Genomic DNA, 12,117 nt, shown 5'->3' with positions numbered 1-12,117 from the left:
ACTAAAGTAAATTGCTTTTAACTCCAGAATTCCAGAATGGTAAAAACTGGGGACCCATAAAAGTAACTGAAAACGCTGAGAAGCATATCAAAGTTGTTAGTTTAATTTTATTTTTAATGAATCAGGTCCTATCTGATGTTTTATATTTGGTTCCTAAGCTTGTTCATCATAAGTATCATAAGCAGGCCTCACATCTGATAAGTTACATATGGAAAGGATTTTTCATAAATTTCTCCATGATCCCACACTATTCTGAATCATTTCCTAAGAATTCCAGATGTTTAAAAGAAATAAACTTCTCTTTCCAAGTGTAACACATTTCAAACCTTCCTAGTCATGGGGATTCCCAAGCTAATGTGTAGAAACTTACAAATGGACAAGTGTAAATAAATGACTGATACATTCTCTTAGAGTGAAGATACCATCAGAAACATCACACCAGTTAGAACTGCAGCTTGAGTTTAATAGCTGACCTCTCAGAATGAGGAGAAAGGCTGTCTCATAAAAATTCTCTCAACTCTCTGTGTTAAATTTGCCCTGTTATAGCATAATAATAAAAATAGCCAATATATTGACTTCTTACTATTGGAAGACTGGTAAACAAAGAAATGGATACCTGAATTTAAGTTCAAGCTTGCCACTTCCTGGCTGGAAGACCTTACCCACTTACTTACCCTTCTTCAACTCCAGTTTCCTTATTTACTAACTGGAGATAGTAAAAATACTTGTCCTACGGCTCACATGATTATTGTAAATATCAGACTAGATAAATTATACTTTGTAACTCAAAAGCATTGTAAAAATGTTATTCTGAATTACTCTTATACATCTGCTAAGCAACTTCTGTTAGCCTTCCCTGACACTCCAAAACAAACGAGGTACCATCCTACATGCACAGCATGCCATGCTTTTCCCATTATCTCCCCTAACACAGCATGCTTCAGTACAACTTCTATTCATCTGTGTGTCTGCTCCACTGAACTGCAGATTCTAAGAGAGCTAAGTCCATGTCTTTTTGTTCACACTGTGTGCCAAGTGCCTCACTCATATCAGGCGCTCAATAAACAAATCCTGACAGAAGAGAAGTTCCTCCTTGCAGGCTTTCGCTTCCAAAATTCCTGATGATGAAGATTCTTTTAAAAAATTATTTAGTAAATTCATTGGAGTGACAGTGGTTAATAAAATGATATAGGTTTCAAGTGTACAACTCTACGATACATCATACGTATATTACTCTGTGTGTTTACCACAAGTCAAACCCCCTTCCATCACCATGTATTTGATCCTCTTTATCCTTTACTACCTCCCTCCATTCCCCTTTCCTCCTGGCAACCACCACAGTATTGTCCGTGTCTATGATTTTTGTATGTTTGTCTTGTTTGTTCATTTGTTACTTTCAGTTTTATATCCCACATATGAGTAAAATCATATGGTTCTTGATTTTTTCCATCTTATTTCACTTACTAAGATATTTTCAAGAGATTCAGAAGCTTCTTTTTAAAAAATTTTTGTATTAGTTTCAGCATAGTGGTTAGACAATCACATACTTTACAAAGTGTTTCCCCCAATACTTCCAATACACATTTGCCACCATACACAGTTATTACAATTTAATTGACTATATTTCCTCTGCTGTACTTTATATCCTCATGAGCATTTTGTGCAGTAGTACCAATTCGTACTTTTTTTTAAAGATTTTATTTATTTATTTTTAGAGAGAGGGGGAAAAAAGGGAAGAAATGTTGATCAGTTGCCTCTCGCATGTCCCCAGTGGGAGACCTGGCCCACAACTCAGGCATGTGCTCTAATTGGGAATCGAGCCGGCAGCCCTTTGGTTCTCAGGCCGGTGCTCAATGCATTGAGCCATACCAGCCAGGGCCTGACTTGTACTTGGAATCCCTTCATCTTTTTCACCCAATCCCCCAACCTCCTTCCCCTCAGATGGACAAACCATCAGTCTGTTTTGTATATCTATGAGTCTGTTTCAATTTTGTTGATTTATTGTTCCTTAGATTCCACATATAAGGGAAATCATATGGTATTTGTCTTTTCTGACTGACTTCTCTTAACATAATACCATCTAGTTCCATCTGTACTGTCGCAAATGGCAAGATTTCAATCTTTTTTAGGGTTGAATAATAGTCCATTGTATATACTTGTCTGTACCACAGCTTTTTAAAAAAAATATATCATGAATTTTTAAAAAGATTTTATTTATTTATTTTTAGAGAGGGAAGGGAGGGAGAAAGAGAGAGAGAGAGAGAGAGAGAGAAACATCAATGTGCGGTTACTAGGTGCTGTGGCCTGCAACCCAGGCATGTGCCCTGACTGGGAATCAAACCTGCGATGCTTTGGTTCACAGCCCGGTACCACAGCTTTTTTATCCACTAATCTATTGATCAGAACTTGGATTGCTTCCATATCTTGGCTATTGTAAATAATGCTGCAATGAATATACAGGGATGCATATATTCTTTCAAATTGTATTTTGATTTCATACAATTTGAATATATATACCCAAATTGGATATATACCCAAAATTAGAATCCCTGGGTCATAAGGAATTCCCATTTTTAATTTTTTGAGGAACTACCATACTGTTTTCCACAGCGGCTGCAGCAATCTGCATTCCCACCAACAGTGCAGAAGGGTTCCCTTTTCTCCACATCCTCACTAACACTTTTTGCTTGTTGATTTGTTGATGATAGCCATTTTGACAGATGTGAGGTGGTATCTCATTGTGGGTTTTTTGTTTATTTTTTAGAGAAAGAGGAAGGGAAGGAGAAAGAGAAGGAGAGAAACATCAATGTGTGGTTGCCTCTTACAGGCCCCCAGTTGGGGACCTGGCCTGCAGCCCAGGCATGTGTCCTGAGTGGGTATCGAACCAGTGACTCTTTGGTTCATAGACCCGTGCTCAATCCACTGAGCTACACCAGCCAGGGTCATTGTGGTTTTAATCCCTTTTGCATCCCTTAGAAGACTCTTAACAGCAATCTGTACCAATGGATTCCAAATATTGACTGGTAAAAATGGTAAGAGAAAATCACAGAAATACTAGAATAGGATCACACTTATAATTATATAATTTAAAAAATACTTTAACCATGCTATCAACTAAGATGATATCACTTACCATCATATTTTGCTAAGACTGCCTGAACATCTGCATAGGCCTGTAACTCTAAAAGTGATTCTAGGAGATTTTCATGGATGTTCAACATGGTAAAAGGAGGAAATTCTTTCATCAACTGTATATTAAAAGGAAAAAGAAATTAAAATCATAACACAGAAACTCAATAGAGCTGAATCAAATTTATTAAAGTAGAAATTCTTTTTTTCTTAATAAAACTGTGGAGACTCAACCCTTAACAAATGTATGCATATTAAATACATATCTTTTCATAAAGACCAGCAGTTAAAAAAGTGATTTTACATTAAAATAATTGGCAACTCAAACCACATTTTAAGTTTTTTGAAGAATATGAAGGTCCAGTCATCAAATTCACTTACATCTCTCATTATTTTTACTGCTTCTCTTATTCTTCCTAATTTTCTTGCACACATTGCCAATCTTCTTTTAATGTATACCAGTACATTAGTATCTCTCCCTATTTAAAAAAAATGACACAGCTATCATTTTCGTATTATGATTTGCTATTAACATATCCATTAATTTTATGCTTACTCTAGAAGGTTTAATTAAAATTAAATTGTGTCAGCCTGGTTGGTGTGGCTCAGTGGACTGAGAGCTGGATTGTGAATTAAATTGTGTCAGAATGATAAAGTATTAATTATTGTTGTATCTGAGTGAGGAACATTGAACAGGCATTCATTATATTGCTCTATTTGTGTATATGTTTGAAGTTGCTTTTTTTTTTAAAAGATTTTATTTATTTATTTTTAGAGAGGGAAGGGAGGGAGAAAGAGAGAGAGAAACATTAATGTGTAGTTGCTGGGGGCCGTGGCCTGCAACCCAGGTATGTGGACTGACTGGGAATTGAACCTGCGATGCTTTGGTTCGCAGCCCGCACTCAATCCACTGAGCTACGCCAGCCAGGGCTGAAGTTTTTTTATATTAAAAGTACACACACACACACACACACACACACACACACACACGGAATTACTTTTACCTCTAATAATAAGTGATGTGAGAATAGTAAAGATACAAAGTAATCAGTGTATACCTGATAAATGCATTTTAATATTAACATAAAAGAAACATACATTAACAGGAAGAAAAAACACTAACCTATCATTTTAAGTTTCTGCATAAACAATATACTATTTTAATATTCTCTATTGTTTTAATGACAAAAGATTTCCAAAACAAAATTTCCATGGGTAGTGCAAACTTTTGCTCAATAGCTAGAACTAATAAATATAGAAAAAGCTAACAAATATTTCTATAACTATCTTATAACCATGTTTGAGATTATACAAGGACAAATGGCATAACTTTTTTACAGATGCAGTTTTGTTAGTTCCAGGCTGTAAAATTATATATTCCCACGATTGTGTGTTATAACATCATACATTAATGAAACAATCTGTATATATCAATATTTAGTTTAGAGAGGAAACTACGCAAATTTTAATTTCCACAAATAAAAGATTTAGAACTTAACTGCTAGCAAATAATGTATTATATAAACATATTTCAATTTACTGCCCACTATCTGCCAAAATCATGAAACTAAAACTCTCTGGCTACAAAAAAATCACAGGAAGCAGCAGTACTACAGATTCTAACATATTTGGTAAAAGTGCTTGAACCGTAACTGGGAGAATATCCCTATGAATGGAAAGAAAGGGCCTCAGTTGCTACGGCCCATATGATCTCAAACACACCAGAAGAAAATCAACCAAAGAATGAATCCATGCCAAGTACCAGGTTGGGTTTTGTGCTAAAGGGGCCACTCCTGGCACTGCATGGAGATACACACAGCTTGAAGAGCTAACCAGATGACGCTCCCCTACTATTGTTTGGGGTTAGGCTGAGGACGAAGGTTAATAGCCGGTTATCATTACGGGAAGGCTCTCGTGGCTCTTCCTGAGTTGTGCTTCTCCAATGACCAGCCCAATTCTCACATGAAATAAATTACTATCAAGTCTTAGAGCAGCACATCTCTCAACAACCAGAGCAGATCTGTTCTATAAGCATTCTCTAACTAATGCATATTTCTGTATTGTTGGCTTATAGATATTATGACTAGATTAATTATCTCTCAGGAAAAGAAGCTAACCTTAAGTATTAAGTTTATTATTGTTGTTTTGTTGTTTTGTGTTTTAAACATAAAAGAGCCATCTGCAGGGACTGGAAGGTCCAGTTCCCTGGACCTTCCAGGGACTGCAACAACCAGTTCCAATTTGCTTACTCATTTGGGCTTCATGCTGAGGACTTTGGTGCTGGCACTGCTGTGACCGCCTGTAAATAGTCTCTCCTGCCTTGAGCGCCTGTCTGAACAGCCTTTCGGCATCCACAATCGTTGTTGCTTCTTCCTCAGCCAGTAGCACGTAAGCAGTGGCACAGCTATGAAGAAAGCAAGCAAGACAATTTTAAGTAATACAGCAAGGCAATTATTTTCTCTTCAGTATGTCCCATTGCTCTATATCACAGTTCCCTAGCTTTCCCTACACTTTCCGTCTCTCAAAGAATAAAAACAACTTCACTCAATATTTTAATTTATTAGGGACATATTGGTATATTCTTTATGTCTTGTTTCCACAATTTTTCTCCTTTCCTATCTTCATTCTCCTCTCTTTACTTTCCATTCTCTGATCCTTTGTCTCATATTTTCCTTTTGTGGCAGAGAGAGGAAAGAAAAGATACATGTGTATAAAGAATTATCTGAAAAGTAGTTGGAAAGGACTATGCACTCTAGTGGTCATGCCTGCTCTCAGTCACTATATACTTTTTAACATCTGTCTCATGGATAGAGAGGTGTAGGAGAGGGTGGCAATTAGGAAGAAAGTCTCATGGCTAACGAGGCACCTTTACTGTTTGACTCGGAATCACATTGCAGTACTAGACCTCTTCCCCTGCACTGCAGATTCCCTCTTCAGGCTGCCCCGTGCCCTCGAGGCCTGAACCACAACAGCACTGCAACTGAACGTGGCCTGGCCTGCAGTGGAGTCTCCCCTCCTACACGCCTGCTCTCAGCTGTCACACCCATGCTGACTTCCAGTTTCCTTTTCTTCACCCCACTGCAACACAGATTTCTCGTCACGTCCTTTAGGTCAAAAGCTGGCTAATAAGATAAACTAACTTGTTTGAGGGCAAGAAAATAGAAACAGAAAGTTTCCTTTGTACTCCCAGAAATAACTCTTCTGGAGACAATGTCCTAGTTCTGATGATCTAAGCCCAGGTTGTCCAGTATTGTGGTCACTGGCCACATGTACTCATTGAGCAGTTGGAATGTGTCTGGTCCAAAATGAGATGTACACCAGTCGGAGTATGGTCAGTGGAAAATGCACACTGAATTTTGAAGACTTAGAAGAATGTAAAATACTTCATTAACAGTTTACTTTTAAGATTGAATATATGTTAAAGTATTTTAATATTTTGAATAGAGCTAAATAAAATATATTACTCAAATTAATTTCACCTGTTTCTTTTCACTTGTTAAATGTGGCTACGAGAAAATTTAAAGTTACATATGTGGTTTGCATTACAACAGGGGAGAAATTATTGGTAAAAGAACAAAGTGGCCACAGAACAAAAGTAATGGAGAGATAGCAATCAAATTTGAGAACAAGACAGGTTTTTCAGATGTAGAAAATGCAAATCATACCATTTCAGCATCCTTCAACTAATACTCCAATTTGAAGTATATAATAATTTCCCTAATCAACAGAAATGTCTTCATTATATTATATAGTATTAAGTTAATCTAGCTGTGTATTCTAATGATTTAAAGTAGTTTCATAATAAATTTTGAAATCAAGAAGCGAGTCCTCTTTGTTCTTCTTTTACAAGACTGTTTTGGCTATTTGAGGTCTCTTGTAATTCCATATGAATTTTAGGATCAGTTTGTCCTTTCTGCAAAAATAGCTATTAAAATTTTGATAAAGGTCACACTGAATTTATAGATCAACTTGAGGAGTACTGCCATTTTAACAATAGAAAGTTTTCAATCTATGAACATGGAAGGAATGTCCTTCCATTTATTTAGATCTCCTTTAACTTCTTTCAACAATACTTTGTAGTTTTCAGTGTAGAAGTTTTTCACCCCCTTGGTTAAATTTATTCTTCGGTATTTTAGTATTTTTTTATGTTATTTTAAGTGGAATTGTTTTCATTTCCTTTTCAGATAGTTCATTGCTAAGTGTATAGAAATACAATTTAATTTTATGTGATCTCACCTCCTGCAACTTTGTTGAACTCATTTAAAAGCTCTAATAGTTGTGTGTGTGTGTGGATTCTTTAACATATTCTACATGTTAAGATTATATCATCTGTGAATAAGATAGTTTTACTTCTTTTCCAATTTGGAAGCCATTTTCCCAGTTTCTTCTTGCCTAGTTGCGCTGGCCTGCCCCTGCAGTGCAAAGGCAAACATTCTTGCCTTATTCTTGATTTTAGATGAACAGCGTTCAGTCTTTTATCATTAAAAATGTAGTTAGCTATGGGTTTTTCACAGGTCTTTTATTAGTTTGAAGACATTTCCTTCTATTCCTTGTGCTTTTTTAGTGTTTTTATCATAAAATGGTGTTGGATTTCTTCAAAACTCTTTTCTGCATCAAGAGATGATCGTGTGGTTTTGTCCTTTGTTCTATTCATGTGGTGGCAGACATTGACTGATTTCTCATATGTTAATCCACCTTACTTTCCTGAGATAAATCCCACTCATTCGTGGTATATAATTTTTTTAATATGCTTCTGAATTTGATGTACTAGCATTTTGTTGAGGATTTTTGCATCTGTATTCATAACAAATATTAGTCTGTAGTTTTTGTTTCTTGTGATATCTTTGTCTGGTCTTGGTACGAAGGGAATACTGGCCTCATAGAATGAGTTAGGGATTTCACTTATATGTGGAACCGAAAAAACAAAATAAATGAACAAGCAGAACAGAAACAGACTCATAGATAGAGAGAATATTTTGACAGATGCCAGATAGAAGTGGGTTTGGGGGATGGGTGAAAAAAGTGAAGGGATTAAGAAGCACAAATTGGTGGTCACAGAATAGTCACGAGAATGTAAAGTACAACATGGGGAATTTGTCAATAATATTGTAATAACTATATATGGTGCCAGATGGGTACTAAATTTATCAGGGTAATCATTTTGTAAGTTACAAAATTGTCTAATCACAGGGCAACACACCTAAAACTAATACTGCATATCAACTGTAATTTAAAAATAAAAAATGTTTTAAAAACTTTTTTTAAAAGAATGAGTTAGGAAGATTTATGTCCTGTTCTATTTCTTTGAAGAGTTTGAGAGGACTGGTATTAATTCTTTAAGGGTTTGACACAATTCACTAGTGAAGTAATCTAGTTGTGAGCTTTCTTTGAAAGTTTTAAAATTACTCACTCTCTTCACTCATTATAGGTCTATTCATATTTTGTAGTCCTTGAGTCAGTATGGGTAGTTTGTGCATTTCTAGGAATTTGTTCATTTCATCCAAGCTATCTAATTTGTTGGCATACAACTGTTCACAGCATTCTCTTGTAGTCTTTCAAATTTCTGTAAGGTCAGTAGTAAAGTCCACAATTTCATTCTTGATTTTAGTATTCTGTCTTTTCTTTTTAATTAGTCTAGCTAAAAGTTTGTCAATTTTGTTGATCTTTTAAAAAAACCAACCTTTGGTTTCACCAATTCCCTCTATTGTTTTTCTATTTTCTATTTTGTTTATCTCACACTAATCTTTATTACTTCCTTCCTTTTGCTTGGAGTTTAGTTGGCTCTTCATTTTCTATTTCTTTAAGGTATAAAGTTAAATTATTGATTTGAGAACTTTCATTTTTATTAATGTAGGTGTTTACAAATATAAATTTTCCTCTGAGCACTGTTTTGCTATATCTTATAAGTTTGAGCATGTTTACATTTAAGTAATTAATAATAAGAAAGAACTTGTTTCTGCCATTTTCCTATTTGTTTTCTATGTCCTTTCCCCCCCTCATTTCCTGTATTCTGCCTTTTGTGTGTGTGTTAGATATTTTCTAGTACACCATTTTTATTTCCTTCTTATTTCTTTAACCATATGTTTTTGGTTATTTCCTAAGTGGTTAATAGTTAGAAAATCTAGTTTAAATTAATGCCAATTTAGTTTTAATATTATATAAAACTTTGCTCCTATATAGCTCTTCCCATGCCCTTTATGTTGTTATAGTCATAGGTTACATCTTTATAAACTCTATGTTCATCAACATAGACTTGTAATTATAGTTTACATGCCGTCTTTTAAGTCATATAGAAAAAAAAGAACTGCAGCCCTGCCTGGTGTAGCTCAGTGGATTGAGTGCCGGCCTGTGAAAGAAAGGGTCACCAGTTCAATTCCCAGTCAGAGCACATGCCTGGGTTGCAGGCCAGGTCCTCAGTAGGAGATGCACAAGAGGCAACCACACACTAATGTTTCTCTCCCTCTCTTTCCCTCTCTCTAAAAATAAATGTAAACTTTGAGATTTCCAGGTACCTGGGGGAGATTTTCAAAACCTTTATTTCCCAAAGTATCTCATTCAGCAGCCTTTCCTCCAAAGCTTTCTGATTTGTTTATTGTTTGCCCTGACTTTTATCCCTTGCCCCAGGCAGAAGTATTTGCCTTTAAATGTTGTAACAATTGCCCCCCCTCCCAGTGTTGCTGTGTCAGTGCTGAGAGAGTCAAGATTTAACCTAAAGGCAAGTCCCTTGAGCTACCAGACATTTTAGGTTGCTATAAGCTTTTGATTAGTTTCCAGAGTTTCAATAAAGTTGATTTACTACTTTTGGAATTCCCTACACTGCCATTTTTTGTTCCACCTTGGGATGGTCTTCTTAATAAGGATACTATGTCTGGGGGGACAGGGAAGAAGCAGGCATATAGGGGACGACACTAAATATACATTATTCAGGAAGCATACCTTCATTAATTCCAGTTAGGGCCATATTTTTACTCTTGACATTTATTTAGTATTAGATTAATACTTACTGATCTGTCCCATTTAAATATTAAGTTGACTTATGATTTAACATTTTGTCTTTTTAAAACATAAAGTTGATACAAAGACCTATAAAAATAAATGCTGTTAACATGAAAAAATTAGTTAGAACTACATTTTATTATTTTAAATCTCAACTCATACCTCTAATCCCATTAACAACTGAAGTTTTCAGGGCTGAATGAATGCTTTAAATGAATGATTTTAATGAAAAACAAAATTAAAACAGGTGACATAGTATTTTAGTATTTTTTTAACTGTCAAGTATTATCACCAATTAGATCAGCACTCTTCATGCTAAAAAGTATATCTAGCATAATTTCTATTTAAAAGCATAGATCAATTGACAATTTCAGAAGCAAATACATATATTAGTGAATACTGCAAATATTGTCTCTAGTATGAAAAAAGAGAAAGGAGACTGCTAATGACTCCAAGTGTCTTAGGAACAGACAAAAGGAAACATTAAATCATTTGCCTAGGTTTCCTTCAAAACAAACTTATTTTCTATATATTTCAAACTTACTCATTGTTTAATTCTAAAGCTTGATAGGCTGCTTTGATTCGAGCTGGAGGATTTCTTTCCCTCCATGCCTTCTGCATAACTGTAGGAAAAATATTTAAAAAAGTAGATGAGATGGTAAACATAAATAACCTTATGCAAAACATATGAAGAATGAGCTAGGAGAGCAAACAAAGACTTAAATAACATGTACTTAAATGTAAAAAACAAGAAATTGGAGTGCTAGCTCACATTAACCTTATGAGAAATGTACATTAAATTTGGAAACTTCACATGTTTGGAAACCATAAAAATATATGGTTTTTCTGTTGTATTTAAATTACAATGCATAAGGCCCTGACTGGTGTGGCTAAGTCGACTGCGCGCAGGCCTGCAAACCAAAGGGTCACTGGTTTGATTCCCAGTCAGGGCACATGCCTGGGTTGTGGGCCAGGTCCCCAGTAGGAGACTTGTGAAAGGCAACCACACATTGATGTTTCTCTCCCTCTCTTTCCACCTCCCTTCCCCTGTCTAAAAATAAAAAATAAATAAATAATTTTTAAATGCATAAAGTACTTAATCAAATTAATTAATCATTATTAAACATGAATATTTACACATCTAAATGCATATTAAAATTGAGTTCAAGTGACATCAGATTATAATCAATATAAAATTCCAGTTCTTTATCATTTTGAAAAGGTTCTTTGGGACTTCTAGAAATATATAAAACACTTAAAAACAAAGACTTTGTCTAAGCAATGATTCAATCCAGGAAGAATGTTTGGATTTATATTTTGTATTAAAGGCAGAATGGGGGATTAATTTAGAATATAGTACATTTATGGAAAATGCCAGTCTCTATCAAAGGCCCGAATTAGAATCTAAAAGAACAATATTCATTTTGCTACCTTTTACAGTATTGAACAAAATTTCACACTAAGTAAAGTTTCTTAAAAATTAAATAATGTAGATTCATGAAACTATCTGGCCTGTTTCAGGTTTGATAAGAAAAATAGAGAATCTATAAATGTTGCTTTTGGAATAAAACCTACAACTGTCCAGAAAGAATAATATGGAAAATGTTTGAGTTTTCCTTTGGAAACAAAATATTAGTCTTGGCTTAGAAAATGAGACAATATATTCTATTTGTATAACAAAAATACATTTCTAAAATCAAACATGTCACCAGTTAGCTGACAGCTAATGCTTCCTGAACTTAACAAACTGATATACATCAGCACCCATCTGATAAGAACCAGGTAAAGAATAGCATTTTGCTGAAACATTAAAATATAACATAAAATTAAGTATAACATTAGATGTCATTTTTGATGATGGGCTCTCTTCTATAAGTTACATGATATTCACAAGTCAAATTTTGACACTGAATCTTTACCAACATTTTAAATGGTTTGGTATTCTAGTATATTAAGGGTATATTATAATTTAATTAACCCATTGTCTTTTGA

At 34.8% G+C, this 12,117-nt stretch overlaps 1 protein-coding gene across 5 annotated transcripts in view; it reads right to left on the bottom strand.

Annotated features, from left to right (window-relative positions):
- ST7L (suppression of tumorigenicity 7 like) overlaps window positions 1-12,117 on the bottom strand; it is a 74,907-nt gene that overhangs the window by 45,417 nt on the left and 17,373 nt on the right. For all 5 annotated transcript variants that reach the window (XM_045816789.1, XM_045816788.1, XM_045816791.1 and 2 more), the window contains exons 6-9: window positions 10,670-10,748; window positions 5,379-5,533; window positions 3,511-3,608; window positions 3,134-3,248 (exon numbers count right to left, since the gene is read on the bottom strand). In XM_045816789.1, the coding sequence (XP_045672745.1) occupies window positions 3,134-3,248; window positions 3,511-3,608; window positions 5,379-5,533; window positions 10,670-10,748 (447 nt within the window). The remainder of the gene's footprint in view (window positions 1-3,133; window positions 3,249-3,510; window positions 3,609-5,378; window positions 5,534-10,669; window positions 10,749-12,117) is intronic.

Source organism: Phyllostomus hastatus, unplaced genomic scaffold (genome assembly GCF_019186645.2).
Source record: "Phyllostomus hastatus isolate PE091 unplaced genomic scaffold, TTU_PhHast_1.1 phas_scaffold_216, whole genome shotgun sequence".
In the NCBI taxonomy this organism is placed as follows: domain Eukaryota; kingdom Metazoa; phylum Chordata; class Mammalia; order Chiroptera; family Phyllostomidae; genus Phyllostomus; species Phyllostomus hastatus.
This window is presented reverse-complemented; position numbering and strand designations above follow the sequence as displayed.